This window comes from Corvus brachyrhynchos, unplaced genomic scaffold (assembly GCF_000691975.1).
Source record: "Corvus brachyrhynchos isolate BGI_N302 unplaced genomic scaffold, ASM69197v1 scaffold595, whole genome shotgun sequence".
Taxonomy (NCBI): Eukaryota; Metazoa; Chordata; class Aves; order Passeriformes; family Corvidae; genus Corvus; species Corvus brachyrhynchos.
This window is the reverse complement of record NW_008238373.1, coordinates 952,692-966,709: the sequence shown is the minus strand read 5'-3', so window position 1 is coordinate 966,709 and position 14,018 is coordinate 952,692. Positions and strand designations below refer to the sequence as shown.

Below are 14,018 nucleotides of genomic sequence, written 5' to 3'. Positions count from 1 at the left end.
GAATAATGCTAAATAATAAAACCTCTTGCTGTGGAGAGAACCTGGTAAATTTCAGTCCTTTCTGTGTGTGTAGTCTCTCTCGCTCTTTGGAGCTGTAGTCTCTCTCTCTCAGCTTCTTTGGAGCTGGGTTGGCCTGGGCTCCCTCTAGCCCTCAGTGGAAAGTTCTGAAGAGTTCCAGAAGAAAAGAAGAAGCCAAAGTCCCAGGGAGAAAAAAAATTTCATTCTCCATCTCTCTCTGGAGAAACAGAGCCGAAAGCTGGCTGAAAAGCAGCAAAGGATGCTTCCTCCGCTCTTGCTGCTGTAGAAGCATGCAGAGAGATAGAGAGACCTTGGAGCATAAACTGCTTCGAGAAGTTCACCTGGCTTTTTTTTTCCTTTCTCTTGCACCCAGTTTTAAAGACACGTAAAGGCACAGGATCCATGTCTGGGCACAAGAGCGGCGATAGGGGATACACTTCATAAAGTCACCCCAAGACAAGCAGTCATCATTCATACTGAGACAGGGTATAATGCCAGTGTCCCAAGCCAAAGGAAATCAGTTGCCCACACTGCCTGGGAGCGGCTGAAAATCACACCTCTTCCCTGACTTCATTAGGTTATTGTGGAGCCTACAAAATAGTGAATTTAACATTTATCTGAATACTACTTTCTACTCCTACTAGAGCAGACTTGTAGGAGGTTTTTCATGCTCTACCATGTTCTGTGCACTGATCTGCTTTCTGGAAGAGCAAAGTCTCCTAACAAACACTATGAGCCTCCTGTTTGTAGCTCCTTGTGGGATTAAGATGTAGGTGAAGGAAGTGCAAGGACATGACAGGAGACAGATCTTCAACAAGGTATAAAACAGTACTTCAATATGCTGCTTGGGAACCTCAGAGAGATGTGTTGTGAAAGTATTCAGGCATGTGACTGTTAATGGAATTACTCATGCACACAAGTTCAATGTGCAATCATAAGCATTTGCAAAGAAAGCCAAAATATGTTAATAAAAAATGTGTAATGTAAATGAAGTAATAAACCTGTTTTGTTTCTTATATATAACTTCACTTAAGCCAAAAAAATAAGGCAGGATTTTACAACAAAGATATTTAGAAATGAAGACAAAAGAAGTAACACATTTTCACTTGTTTTTGCTGCTACCAGAAGTATGGCTTTTGAAAGAAGTTCTGGAAAATGTGCAGTTGTTTCATTATGGAGAAGCCTGAATAATACAGAAACAGAATACTCTGAAGTTGAACAAGCCTAACAAAGAACATTTGTTACCAACAGTAGAAAAGTATTTAAAACCAAACAAGTATTTAAAATTATTCATATATTGTTGCATAAAAATTTACTATGGTATCAGTAATACAGGAAAATGAGAATGGCATACACAGAATGTTAAAAATGAGGTAGCTCAATTAAAGCAGTAGAAGGCTGCACTTTACATAGTTTTAAGCATGATTATGGTTTCTTACATGGACACAGAAACTTGTACTCCTCATATGTAGACCTGATACAAGCATCTGAGCAAATCAAAAACATGTATTACAAAGTTACAGCACAGATAAAATGAGCAACCCAGAAAAAAATTTCACATAAATACATTTGGATTTGATGAATTATTCATGTTATGAATCAAGAGAATAGTGCTACATTTGCAGTGCCCTCCTTACTTCAAAATAAATGCATGCAGTTACCACATACAGTGCTACATTCCTTGTACTTACATTTCTCTCTTGTACTTCAAATAATGTCATCTCTTTATTACCAGTTTCTGACAAAATGTTGGCAATAGCTATTGCTGAACAAATTGAAATACCTTGCATATATTTACCTGCATCTTGGATGTTGTCCACAGAAATACGGTATGATGTAAAATAACCTGGGATTGGAACATTCAGGGTAGTTTTCAAGGATACATACATTAATGTCCTGTGGGGGAGGAAAGAAAAAAAATTACTGTATTTTCCTTTCTCTATTAGACACTGTTTTCTTTATCTCATACTTTCTATAGTCATCTCAGGGTCAAAGAACTGTGCTGAGGCTATAACAAAAATCTTAGAAGTCATTTATTGGTCCATCTATCTACTTCTAAATAGCAGCAGGGGAAACAAAAAGTTATTTTGTCCTAGAATGCAGAAAGCACTTTTCTCTTCCTTGCTGCAAACCCCACAATTATTATACTGAGATTAGTGTATGATTCAAAGTGGGACACATTAATCAACTCTCATACTGAGTAATATTTAAAATATGCAGGAGATTATTTTCAGGCTCTTCTTTGTTCTAAATACACCCTGGAGGAAACCTGAAGTAGCAAGAATAAATGAAATTCAAGCAACAATTATTACCTGTTCTCTCTTTTTTTTTTTTTAAATTCTGCTTCATTCAATGACTGGAATGAAGATATGTAAGCTGTAATTCACACATCTCACTCAACAGTAGAACATACATCACTTTTGGTTACAATTCTGTAAACTTCTCAGATTTTCAGAACTGAGCCTACTGTGCAAAGCCCCACTGAGAAAAGGGGTTATAAGAAAGCATCATTTTCATGAAATATCATTCATCTAATTAGAAGCTATTTATCATTTTTCAAAGAGTAGGCATAGCTACTGAACCCTGAGGAACTGCATTCCATTTATAGCTTTACTTCAGCACAATAAGAAACACGTGGGATTGAATTCCATTATCCTTATCTAATCTAATAGAGCCTTACTCTGCAAGCAGACACACCCACTCCAGAGACATACAGGGCAAAAAATGTGTAAGACAACAAAAGCAAGAAAGGAAGGATCTCACCTCTGCAGAATCAATCTTCACTGTTATTCAGATGTGTGCTTTCACAATGTAATAGGCGTGATACACATCAACATCAAACCAACAACTAAACAAATCCGTATTTTATCAAGTAAATAAAATGGGATAGAGAACATTCCACAACATAGATGTGCTTGGCAGCATGGAAGACACAGACAGCATCCCCTGCTCTCCAGGGGCAGGGCAGGGCGCAGGCCTCCAGCATCTGCATCTGAGGCCTCATCAGAGAAAAGCTCTTCCCAGAACTTCAGTTCTCTCACCTAACTACATTAGAGCCCCATTTGGGTGTGTAAGCCTTTTAAAGTACATTTCTGGTTCCTACTCTGTCTCACACTAACGTGAATCCAATTTTATAAGCACATCAGAAGACCTTGGGCTAGGAAGTAAATCACATGGTGAGGAACCATTAAACAAAACAACATAAGAACTGCCAACAGGGATACAAACAATCAATTTCCCCTCCTCCCCACAGTCTATTCAGGGCTTGCCTTAAACACACACCAGAAGATTTATGGTCAAGACCTGAATTTTGACATTAAAGACTCTGAGCTGAAGCTAACCAGCCCCCCATTCTCAATGCTATGATTACTAAGAAATCTTAGTGTGGATGTACAGATTGCACAGGCAATGTGCCTCTCTCCGATCATCCCAATCGAGTTTTTTTAACATGAATTACAAATTGCACTTCTTTAAAGGCTTATTGTGCTTTTTACTATAGACACCACCAGAGATGCTTTCAGGGATATATATTTTTGCCTTTCACAAGAACCTAAAGACCTGCAATGAATTAATAAATTGCTTGGATTTTAAAAAATCTGAAATATTGCCCTGACAATGCTTTAAATTATGTCCAAGCTGGCTTGCACTTGATTGATGGATTAGATGGAAGGTAGAGAGAACACCTACATAAGATTTAAAAATCTGTAGCAACACCCAACTAAGTATATTATCTCTTTTCTCACTCTCATACAAAGGCAAATGGACATTAGCTTCCAACAAAGAAACTTACCATTTCTTTGCAAGAATAATGAATATGGTGGGTCAGAAAATATTCTCCGAGAGGAGTATCAATACAAAAGTGTAACCGGGACCTTCTTGTAATTGTGAAAACAGTATTTGATTCACATGGCCAGAGAAACATCTGTACAATAAAAGCAATGTAAATTCACATGGAAAGTCGTGCAGCTTTAGCAAGTGAACAGCTGACAGTAACTCAAAAAGAGATTTTTAGTGTCCTTTTTAGAGTAAACTGGTGTAGGATCACTGAAACAACCAGGCGGACTCTAATCTAATCTTCCCTGCTCCTTGTTGATGACTCAAGGTTTAATACAAAGGCCAGGTGAGCTTTCCTACAAACTTACAATCTTTTGCCACACAAGGACATGCATTTCACCTTCCTGACATCAGAAGCACCAGGCTTTCTTTGCAGTAGAAGCACCACCCCTTCCCAGGCTTTGTTTGCCACCACTGCTGTGATCTGTATTCCAGCTGCTGGAGTGTCCTCATGCATTTGTAGCACATGATCACTCCATGAGATGTGAAATCAGTTTTCAACCAACAAAACAGGGTGAAAGAAAGATCAGATGGAGGTATGCTAGTCATTTAAAACTTAAACACCCCTAAAGGAAGATGCCTTTTGGTGCTAGTGGCACTCAGGAATTTCTGGGGTTTTCCTGGTGCATGGAAAACCAAGGTGAAACGACGCTACTCTAGGCACTGTTACTCTGCTATCCTAAGCAACATTAATTGAACCACATTTCCCAGTAAGAACATGCTTTCTCAGCAGAACACAGATCTTTCAGGGCAGAAATGTTTGTGTGTGAGACAAAAATTTGCAAGGTGACAGATGACAGCCTTGCTCATTTAAATCACTGGAGGAGCTTTCTAAAAGAATTATTTTAACACAGTCTGGAAAGATACAGAACGAAACACAGAGGGGTACTTTGATCATAACCCTTCACAAGAAAGAAAGAGGTATTTTACTTTATTCTTCAGCTCCTGGCTACAATTCATATCACTCACATCCCACTAGGCTTGTGTCTTTAACAGGGCAGTGGGAGGCCTGGGAATCAGCCCTGGGGCTCCAAGTAACAACAGAAACTGTCTTTCTTTTAAACAGTACTATGTTTTTCTACTCATGTAACAATTTTGTCTGAAAAGTTAAGCCGGTAATTTCTGCTGAGTTCTTCTGTAAAATTGTCTTTGAAATAAAAATCACAACATGCCTTAATCCTTTAATCTGTCGATGAGTCAGACTACTGATCTATCAGAAATAGATCAAAGGTGCATTATTAATATGTTTTTCTGAGATTAATAATAAACTATTTTATTTGCCATAGTGAGCTCATACATGCTATAAGAAGAAGTCAGCACCCAACTAAAAATATTTCATAGAATCACTGAATCATCGGGTTTCGAAGAGACCTTCAAGATCATCTAGTTCAACTGTTAACCCAGTACCACCACAATCACCCCTAAATTATATCCCCAAGTGCCACTTGGGGCACATATCCAGATGCCTCTTTAACACTTCGAGGGATGGTTACTCCATCATCTCCCTGGGCAACTTATTCTGATGTCTAACACCTCTTTCAGTGAATTTTTTTTTTTTTAACTATCTAACCTGAACCTCCCTGATGCAACTTAAGGACATTTCCTCTCATGAAACCTCCTTTCAGGTAGTTGTAGAGAGTGAAGGGCTAAAAAGTTCCTTTGGGACTTCTAATGCCATCACAAAAAGAGAAAACTTTAAGGTGTTCTTTTTTAGAACAATAAGCAATTTACTGAAGTTAATGTCTTTAACTTATGACAAACACTGTACCATATACAAAAAGATGTGCCATAAGATTTGAGAATTTGATTTTTTTTCGTCCTAATACAAAATCCTAACAGTACTGACAGAAATAGCAACTTTTTTTTATCCAGTAGAAGGAACACCCAAATTTAAAAAAAAAAAAAAAAAAAAAAAAAAAAATCTTAGGCTTCAAGGTATTCCCTATTTTTTGATTATCAGTGTCTCAACCAAAAATTACAGAAACACCAAATTCTGTCATGGATGCATTACAATTCTTAGTAGCCCTGACAATTTAAAATACGGAATCATAACTCACATACATGCCTTGCAAATAATTTCCATTCCATTCCATCTGTTCATCTACAGAAAACTACATAAATATCCTTTCTCTCACAACCAAAACGAAAAATACACACCCTCTTTCTACGCCCTGCCCCTGTGGGATACCTCAACTTGTGTGAAACCAGGAGACCTTGCTCAAAGCCCAGGAACAGTCCATGCTCCTTCAGACTGGAGGGTGAAGATGTGGAGGTGTGTCAGCAGCAACCTAAATAAATATCTTCCAAGTTTTCATAAAAGGAAATGGAATAAAATGAAGTGGAAAACCAGTGACTGAGCCCAGTCTACGGTGACTTCTCCTGCTTACAATGCTGCTCTTCATATACCACTACAGTCAGCAGTGCAGTCTTGTCCTTACTGTTGCCAGCCAAGGAAAATTCTTCCAACTCTCCAGAGAGCCACCGAGAATCCTCTCACAGCTTGTAAAGTGTTCTCTCACATACTTGGTGTTTGTAAAGAGGTCAAACTGACCATTACATCCTGAGGACAATGTTGCATCATATGAACTAAACACAGCCACGCTAAAAAAACCCCAACATAATTCCCCATCTTTTCTGGCCCCAGCTAGGGAACTCTGGGGAAGAAAATGTAAACATGATGGCTCGGGAAAGGGCTTTTGAGTACAAATATGAAATGAAAGAAGGAAAAGCAAAACTTCCTCCTTCAGAAGGCTGCAGAAAGACACTGAAAAGTCAAGGTATAGGTGGCATGAAGGTTTCCAAGTATAAATGTAACATGACTTGCTAAGTCTTACTTAGGAGCACAAATTATTTACACATTTAATGAAACATAAGATACAATGCACCACACTTTTATTCCTAATTAGAGAGAGTTTTACTTCACCAGGTGATATTTAATGTTTCTATTCAATCCCAATCAAGTATTTGGATAACTAGAGCCACACAGCAGCAAGATGACTTCTTTCTTTCAAATTCTGGAGGCATTTGGTATCTGTTTGTGCACCTATGCCAACATCACTGGCAGCAGATTGCTGTGGAGCGGGCAGGTGCTGGGCATTGCTTCCCAAATCAGCACTACCAACATAGACAAAGCCAAATGTTTCTCATGCTGTGCTGTTGTGGTGCTGAGCCTCTCCAAGGTGGGCTGCCAGGTGGGGTGGACTGTGCCAAACTGTGTGGGATGATTGTCCTCTGGAGATGACAGTAAGCTGGACAAGTTTATTGGGACACCAGTGGCAGCTGCAGAGTGACCAGTGGGCATCCTGGGGAGAAGCTCCACAAGATGGCAGAGCAGATCCAGCTAACCCTAGAATGCAGGGTTTCTGTCTCCAAATGCCCCCCTGCACCAGCTGTGATTGCCCCTTCACTTCTGTGAGGCTCTGCCAGCTCAAAAAGCAACAGAAACCCTTTTCTGTTCCTCCTCCACTGCCTTCTGGTCTTCTACCAGAAGAGCAAACAACACGGGGCTTGCGCACATAAATACCACAACGCCACCACAGCACTCCAGCTGCACAGGGCGACACAGGCCACAGCGGATGACTTCAGTCACTACTTTAATGTCCTTCACAGCCTCCCGTGGGCATCCACCCTCTCTTGCCTGGGGTCCTCCACCGGCTGCAGGTGGACACCTGTCTCACCATGGTCTGCACCACAGGCTGCAGGGGAATCTCAGCTCTGGTGCCTGTAACACCTCCCCTCTCTCCTTCTGCATCGACCTTGGTGTCTGCAGAGCTGCTCCTCTCACATATTGTCACTCTTCTCCAGCTGCAATTGCTCCTGTGCAGTAACTTCTTTGCCTTCTTAAACAGATTACCCCAGAGGTGCTACCACCATCACTGGAGGGCTCAGGCTTGGCCAGCAGCAGGTCCATCATGGAGCCGGCTGGCATTGGCTGCACGGGACATGGGGGAAACTTCTGGCAGCTTCTCACAGAAGCCCCTCTGGCCCCCCCGTACCCTGCCACTGCTACCAAAAGCTTGCCACGCAAACTCAACACATTTTTGTAGAGGATAATTCTGGGGTTTCTTTGAATTGACTTTACAATTTCTTCTGGCAAAATACATGTTTTTACTTCCCCCCCCCAAGTAAAGAGGCTGCCAAGTTTAATCCCCACTTTTTTTTTTTTTTTTTCAATGGACTCTTTAGCCTGGGCTAATTTGCCTGACTTTTCAGCCAACAATGTATTACACTTTTCTTTCTGGCATCTTAGCAAGTGAAGCAGCAGCTAACAAAACAGCATCTTCTGCTAACCATCTACATTTTCATTAAGTGCAGACATAAGTTATTCATTCATATACAAATTTTTGCTGGCATTGACATAGCAAAAGTGATGAACTATGCCCACAATGCCACTATTCAGATGTGACAAACATTAAACACATTTGTACATCATTATTTTCTAACTTAAGATGATGTACAACATCAAGAAAATACATAGGTGGATATATTTCTCTCTTTTCTGTTATCAGAAATCATGTTAGTAATTTGTCAAAAGTAAGTTTTACTAGTAAGAATGGAACCACTTCACAGTTGTAAGCAGACACCGTATCATATCTTTCTTTTCCACTGCTTCTGTATTTTTCACCTCAAGCCATCTTAGCATCGAAATACATAAAAAAAAGTAGAAAAAAATTATGCCAAAAAAAGGGTGAGTGGCTGCCAGCTGGAAGCAGTGTGTAAGCATTAAATAACTATCCTGTTACAGAGGGCACAGATCCAGGGAAGACCAAAAATGAAGACTGTTATACTGTAATCAAGAACGAATCCCACTGGCAACTAACAACAAGGAGACAGTACCTCTGCTAATTCTGTTTACCAACACTTCTTCATAGAAGAACCTGGAAAATTTGTCTGCTTGGATGATGAGCTTTAATGAAATCAATTAGGAATGGCATATATTCAATTCTGCAAATGCTGAGCAGGAAATACCCACCACCTCAAGGACTTTTCAGCCCTCCCTAATGGAGGGCACGAGGACTCCAGAAAATTGATGCCTATAAAAAAGCAGCAAGTCACAGAATGGTTTGGGCTGGAAGGGACTTTAGGATCACCTAGCTCCAATCCCCCTGGCAAGGCAGGGACACCTTTCACTAGATCACGTGCATCAAAGCCCCATTCAGCCTGGTCTCCCCAACACTTCCAGGGATGGGGCATCCACAACTTCCGTGGCAACCTGTTCCAACAACCCTCACAGTAGAGAACTTCTTCCTAATCCCTAAACCCACCATCTTTCAGTTTAAAGCCATTGCCCCTTGTCCTGTCACTACATGCTGTTTTTAAAAAGTCCCTCTCCAGGTTTCTTGTAGGCCCCCTTCAGGTACTGGAAGGCTGCTCTAAGGTCTTCCCTTCCCTTCCCTTCCCTTCCCTTCCCTTGGCTGAACAACCTCAACGCTCTCAGCCTGTTTTCATAGGAGAGGTGCTCCAGCCCTCTGATCATCTTCATGGACATCCTCTGGACTTGCTTCAACAGGTCCATGTCCTTCTTATGTTGAGGGCCCCAGAGCTGGACTCAGCAGAGTTGTAAAAGAGAAAGTCATAGAAGGTGGAGTCTCACTTCCCTTGACCTGCTGGCCATGCTGCTTTTGTTGCAGCCCGGGACACATTTTGCATTCTGGGCTGTAGGTGCACATTTCTGGCCCATGTCCAGCCTCTGATCTACCAGCACCACTAAATCCTTCTCCCCAGGGCTGCTCTCCATCTGTTCATCCCCAACCTGTACTGATACAGAGGGATTGCCCTGACTCAGCTGTAAGACCTTGCACTTGGCCTTGTTGAACTTAATGAAGTTCACAAAGGCCCACTTCTCAAGCTCGTCCAGGCACCTCTGGATGGCATCCCTTCCCTCCAGCATGTCAACCACACCACACAGCTTGGTGTCATCAGCAAACTTGCTGAGGGCATGCTTGATCCCGCTGTCACCCACAAAGATGTTAAACAGCGCCAGTCCCACTACTGACCCCAAGGAATGCCACTTGCCACTGGTCTCCACTTGGGCATTGAGCCACTGACTGCAACTCTTTGAGTGCGACTGTCCAGACAATTCCTTAACCACCAACTAATCCATCCATCAAATCCACGTCTCTCTATTTTAGAGACAAGAATGTTGTGTGGGACAGTGCCAAATGCTTTGTACAAGTCAACATATACAGACAGTAATTTATGCTCAAAAAAGATAGTTCTAGAGTACAGATAAAGTTAATTTCTGACAGGTGACAGCCTCAGCCTGGAGCTGACTGTGAGGCTGAAGTCAGTGGGCTGAAAGAGGACAGAGATGCTGCTGCTGGGTGATGGTGCTCCTGGTAGGGTGGTCTCACCATTCCTGGCAATGCAGTTCAGCCTTGGCTGCCCCTGTCCCGGCAAGAAAGGCAGAAGACTCAGGTTGTTGAGAAGTATTTTAGACCAACCTTTGCTAAAGAAGAAGCAAGTTTATCTATACCAGGTTACCATTTATCCAATCTCTTAAAAAAAAAAGTTCATATCCACTGTAATTCATAGCAATGCTTTACTGCTCCTACTGTCAGGAAACCTTTACTAGTATCTGATACAAAACCACCTTAATGTAATTCAGAAAACTGCTTTGTCTTGATCTCAATGAACACAAGGAATAGCTGCAGGACATCGGCTTTATAGCACATCTTTTATTCACCTGAAGATTTCTATTTCCCTGCAGCAATTCCTTTTTAAGACCATCTTCTGGACTCTCTTCAATTTCTCAGAAGCCCTAAAACAGAACAACTTTTAACTTAGGCTTTTTCACTAAAACCAGAAAAGACCCTGCCAGTGCCTTACTAAGTTCTCATCTGAACAAGGTAGTGCCTGGGAATTAGGGAATCATTTCATGTCTCTGGCTCCTGGAACCCAACATCTTTTGTTTACCTTGAAATGCTGGATCCCAGAAAATACTTGTGCTAAAACATTTTTAAAAAAACAAATTGGAGGAGATGCAGAGGAAATCATCAAGTAGCGCTGTGGATCATCACCTCTCTAATACATCACTCTTTTAACATTAAAAGCATCTATGTTCAGCCAAGTATACTGCAATACTAAGACTCTGTGACCTGTATTAACAGCAAGTCCTGCTCACAACTGAGCAGTAATATCCATTACCAGATTGCTCAGAACGAAAAATCATATGAGAAAAACCATGGGACATCACAGAAACAGAATGGTGTAGGGACTCTGGTGGGTTCGGTCGGGAGATCTCTATAGGCAGATCTTGGTACATGCGGTTTATTGCAAAGGGCGTGGGTACAGGAGCACTGCTTAGAGCTGCAGCTGGCAGCTCTGACCAGGCCCAAGAGAGCAAGAGAGTAAGCGAGTAAGTAAGGAGAGAGAGAGAGAGAGAGTGTAAGAGTGTGCGAAGAGTAAGAGTGGAATGGAATGGAATGGAATGGTGAAGTCCTGGTTACAATACAATAAATCATCTTCTGTACTGAATATTCTAATTGTCACTAACCAATCTAATACAAGATACAAATCCTATAGCATTTACATACAGCCTATAAGAGTTCTTATATTACCATAGAGTGTTACATCTTAACTTCTAAAAACTACTCTTTGGACCCCTTCTGCTGAGCTAGTAGGGTCTGCTCTGACCCTTGGACCTGCCTGCAAGCAGAGGGTATTGTTCCATCAAGAGGGGATTACCTTCAGTCAGCCATACCGTTGTTTTCCAGTTGTTCAGTAACTAAGACTTGGAATTTCAAAAGTGGCTTTCATTTCGATGTCGCCTGTAGTTTTCATATTCCCAAAATCTTTTGTCAAGCAATCATATTTATAAGGCTTTCCTGTTTCATCTTCCCCAACAGAATGGTATGGATTGGAAGGGAAATTAAAGAGCATCTAGTTCCAACCATCCTGCCATGAGCAGGGACACCTTCCACTCAACAGGTTGTTTGCACACAGAAAAGGGCTCTCTAGAAAAAGCGTAAGTCAGAGAAAAATAGTCTCGAACTGAAGTGACAAGCAAAGACACTTTTGAAAAAATGGATAAAATAAACAGAAGATTGCCAGAACCTAGCTAGTATTAGACAACATTGTAATGAACAACACAATCAGCAAGGGGAAGAAAGAAAATCAGCAGAAAAAGCTTCTTTATCTTGCAACAGGATCTTTGATCCAGTCACTAAAGATGTGATAAACACAGTCCTTTGATCTCAGGAAAAAAAAAAAAAAGGGGAAAAAAAGAGAGGATAGAATGATTAAGGGTAGGAAACTAAAGACAGGAATAAAATAGCTGGTTTTCTTAGTGAAATGAGACACTGAGTAAGGGCGCACAGCATCTGTGCTGAGACAATACTCAAGAATAACAAAGAAGGGTTAACAGTAAAGTAGCAACTTTTTCAGGGAATATTAATGACAGCAGATAAGAAATCTGACCTCACGGAGATACAGAAGGACTCTATAATGCTGAAAGACATTCAGGGCTGGTAAAACCATAGATTCTTACAACAGGATACTCTGGATGACAAGGATGTAACTGGATTTGAAAAGAAAAACCCAAATCACCAAAAGAATAACAACAATAATAATAATAAAATAAAAATTATATATTTATAGAAGAGAGATCTGTCAAAGGCTACTAAAAACAGATATGGCAGCAATATCTGTTGGTAAGCTGAAGGACGTCAGAACCTGGGAGGACACTCAAGGGGAAGCACCTTTTAGCCTGTTCCCAGTTTGTACTGGCTTCCCCAGATGGGCTGGATGGTGCTCATGTCTCAAGAAGGGCCTAATGCAGAAAGTTCACACCTCCACATATGACACAGTGTCATTTGCACAGATACCAAGGAATTTAAATGTTTCAAAATGTCACATTTCCTACAACACAGGAAAGCCTATTTTAATAATGAGACATTTCTGTAGTTCACATTTTTCTCCCATTTTCTTTCCCAGGTCAAACGTTCCCATTCTTTTAAAGCCTGACTGGATACACAGAAATTATACTCGGCAGATTTTAGCCCTAACCTCAAAAATGCTTATATTAACAGAAACACATTTAAGTTCTATGAATGCCTCAAAATCTTGAAGCTAGCATTACACATTGTTTTTAGCAGAGGTCCACAAAAATAGTTTAAACAATATAAAAGTTTAAAAGAGGCTTATTAGAACAAATATCAGAGGTCTGCATACTAAATATATCATTGGAGAAAAGAAATCCATGAGCCAAAAGGAAATTAATTTTATTAACAATGAGCATTAGATATTATTGCTTTCATACACCCCAAAAGGACAGAGGCAAAACAAACATAAGAGATCATTCCATTTGCCTTTTTTTTTAATAGGATTTCATGTGACAAGAATTGGGGAGGAAAATGCTTACTTTCTACAATATAAATCTTCAAAATAAAAGAGTGAAGAGACGGAGAAGGAAAGACATGGAAAAGGAAAGATATGCCCCATGAATCCAAAAAAATTATTGCAAGCATCAGGAAAGAAATAATTTTTTAAAATTAGTAAGCTTTTCCTAATCTGCAGATGTAGCAAAATTTTCACTTAAGAAAATAAGCACTCGCTAGCTAATGCATGTTTTATTTCAACATACTGCTCGGTTACAGCTTAGGCTATGTGCTGTGACAAATTCCAGTGATACAATTCCCTTTCGCTGAAGTTAAAGGGAGAGAGGCTGTATCCAACAGCTCCTGGTATGTCCCTGAAATAATCCAGTCACATCAAGTACACTGTCCAGCAAAAGAGGAAAATAAACCTGCTCCTGACCTCTGAATTAAAAAAGAGAATATATATGATTCACCATACAGTACACATTTTAAATTTCTTTGGTACTGACTTTTAAGAGAAAAGTTCCTCATGGCACCAATATCTAATGTCTTTTATGTCCCCTTGACCTACCACATTTGTGGTGGCACTTTAACACAAACCTGTTGAATGGCGAGAAAACAGCTAGAAGTTTGACTTGTGGGCTAATTTTGCTTTCTTATCAGTCTTCTGCCTAGTGTTGACTGACTTGGAATCTCTCCCTTCATCTCTCAGGGCTGAATTGCAAAAGGAGCTGCAGAGCAGAGAAGAAAATCATACTGCTGCTGCATGTGGCTTCCCTGCTGCTGCAACTGGACATGGTTTCTGCTCTGCTGCCCCCATCTAATTTCCCTAGTTAAAATCTTTCCTGC

General features: G+C 40.6%; 1 protein-coding gene across 1 annotated transcript in view; it reads right to left on the bottom strand.

Annotated features, from left to right (window-relative positions):
- Positions 1 to 14,018, bottom strand: part of UST (uronyl 2-sulfotransferase) — a 156,188-nt gene that overhangs the window by 41,896 nt on the left and 100,274 nt on the right. Inside the window, exon 6 of the mRNA XM_017736401.1 lies at positions 1,817 to 1,914. Within this exon, the coding sequence (XP_017591890.1) occupies positions 1,817 to 1,914 (98 nt within the window). The remainder of the gene's footprint in view (positions 1 to 1,816; positions 1,915 to 14,018) is intronic.